General features: G+C 45.8%; 1 protein-coding gene across 1 annotated transcript; it reads left to right on the forward strand.

The window, feature by feature from the left end:
• Positions 1–29: 29 nt before the first annotated feature.
• EAH_00042250 (ATP-dependent RNA helicase, putative) lies at positions 30–2,494 on the forward strand (the record flags this gene model as incomplete). The annotated part of the gene is made up of 3 exons (XM_013395092.1): positions 30–75; positions 425–566; positions 1,069–2,494. The coding sequence occupies 3 exons, from the start codon at positions 30–32 to the stop codon at positions 2,492–2,494; spliced, it is 1,614 nt and encodes a 537-aa protein (XP_013250546.1).
• Between the last annotated feature and the right edge of the window lie 6 nt (positions 2,495–2,500).

A 2,500-nucleotide genomic window follows, 5' to 3' on the forward strand; every position in this document is an offset into this window, starting at 1 on the left:
AAATTAATTGTGCTGTGGTGTATGGAGCGATGGAACAGAGGGATAGAAACGCTCAGCTAGCGGCCTTCAAGAAACGTAAACCCTAAACCCTAAACCCTAAACCCTAAACCCTTGTTCTGCCTAAACGCGGGCAGCAAAAATTAACGTCGGATCTACGTTGGTTCGGTATCTGCAATCTGCTTCTAGGACCCATTGCTTAGGGTTTAGGGTTTAGGGTTTAGGGTTTAGGGTTTAGGGTTTGACAAAGCCGGTATTTTATCGGTGGCGTTCGTAGCACTTGAATTTTCAGGTTTAGTGTTTAGGGTTTGTGTTATGTGGAGTAGTGTTATGCGTCTTGTGTTGCCTCACCTTTAGCATTTATGGTTTAGGGTTTAGGGTTTAGGGTTTAGGGTTTAGGGTTTAGGGTTTGGGGTTTGTTTTGAAGGCATTTATCCGTTTTTATTGGTGACGGATGTGGCGGCCCGTGGTTTGGATTTATTTGGACTCCCCGTTGTAATTAATTTCGACTTTCCTGCATCTCCTCGGCTGTACATACACCGCGCTGGGCGCACAGCAAGAGCAGGGAGGTGCGTATACACCCCAACTTCTCTCTTCATTATCTTGCTCCTTTACACTCTACTGCTACTCTTCATAAATGTAATAGCTGCCGTTTTAGCCCAGAGGAGCTAGGGTTTAGGGTTTAGGGTTTAGGGTTTAGGGTTTAGGATACACCCCAACTAATAAGATGCTCGGTTTGTTCTCTGAATGAAATATTTTAACGCAGTGTTTGTAATCGCTTAGACTCCGCTTTTGTTTGCTTTGTTTGTTCTATTTGTTTTGTTTTGTTTGTTTTATTTGTTTTGTTTTATTTGTTTTATTTGTTTTACTTGTTTGTTTGTTTTTTGTTTGCTTTTTAGTCTTTTTCGTTTTATTTTGTTTGTTTATTTTATAATTTGTATTTATTTTATCATTTTAACTTTTTATTCCTTTATTATATTTTATTGTTAAGTTTATTTTATTATTATTACAATATTATTATATTGATTTTATTATTTTATTTATATAATTTATTAGTTGTGGGGTCTGCAGGAGTGGGATCGTCTGCTCCATAACAACTCCAGAAGATTTGCCGTTTGCTTTGGATTTGACTGCATTTGTTGGTGGGCGCATTGTCCCTCTACCTCTTTGCAATCAGCAGCAGCAGCAGCAGCAGCAGCAAGAGCAGCAGCAAGAGCAGCAGCAAGAGCAGCAGCAAGAGCAGCAAGAAGGAGAAACAGCAGCAGAGGCGGGCTCTTCACCAGCAACATCAGGACCCACCGAAAGAGCCGCAGCAGCAACAGCAGCAACAACAACAGCAGCAACGACAACAACAACAGCAGCAACAGCAGCAGCATTAGCATTAGGAGACGTATCTAGTGGTGTATACCCTCTTGGTGCGCCTCCTCCGATAGATTTTTACATAGAGTCTGTTGCTAGCTGTATGGAGACAGACAGTGAAGTAAAGACGCTGCAGCGCAGCGCAGCAGCAGCAGAGAAGCTTTATTATAAAGTCCGACAGTCAGCAAGCAAAGAAGGCATTAAGAGAGCAAAAACTATTGTAGAAGAAGCAGGTGGGATTCAGCTGCTATCTGCTTTTCAATTTAAACAAGAGCAGCTGCTGCCTCCTGATGCTGCTAAGCAGCAGCTGCAGCAGCAGCACCAGTTGATGCGCAAGCAGCAACAGCAGCAGCAGCAAATGACAAAGCAGCAGCAGCAACGTATCCAGCATCTGCAGCAGCTAATTCAGCAGCAGCAGCAGCAAGAGTCACCACCGCTAGAGCTGCTGCAGGCAATGAAACGCTTCAGGCCGAAAGTAGGTGTACATGGGAGTGTGCTTAGTGCTGCTGCAGTTGAAGGCATCAGCAGCAAACAAAAAGAAAAAGAAAATCTTGCTGCTGCTGCTGCTCGAGAGGCAGCCACCCACCTCAGTGCTGTTGCTGCACCTGCTGCTACTGCTGCTGCAGCAGCAGCAGCAGATTCTGATTTAGAAGAAGATTCAACGGAGGAGACAGACGGAGACATCTCAGAATCAGACGAGGAGACACTTCAACAGGAGGAAGCACAAACAACAACATCAGCAACAACAACAACCAGCAGCAGCAGCAGCAGAAGAAGAAGAAGCAGCAGCAGCAGCAGCAACGTGCTGCAGGCACTGGCAGCAGCAGAGGCTCAAGGAGACACTTCAGCAGGGAGACAGCGCGTTAGCAAACGTCGGTTGCAGAAGATAGCAAGGCAAATGGGGGTTGAGCCGAAGGCAGCAGCAGCAACAGCAGCAGCAGCAGCAGCTGCTGCTGCTGCTGCTTCTTTAGACTCCACCAGCAGCAACCCAGAAGCCTCCTTCTTCGTAGACGTTACACCAGAAGCTAAAGCAGCAGGAGAGCATGTGATGCTGCAGCTGCAGCAGCAGCAGCACGGAGTGTATGCAGATGAAGAAGGAGACATGCGGAGAGCCCAAGTGCAGCAAAAAAGAAAGTAGGAAGAT

Source organism: Eimeria acervulina, genomic scaffold, assembly GCF_000499425.1.
Source record: "Eimeria acervulina Houghton genomic scaffold, Eah_scaff544, whole genome shotgun sequence".
NCBI classification, from domain to species: Eukaryota; Apicomplexa; class Conoidasida; order Eucoccidiorida; family Eimeriidae; genus Eimeria; species Eimeria acervulina.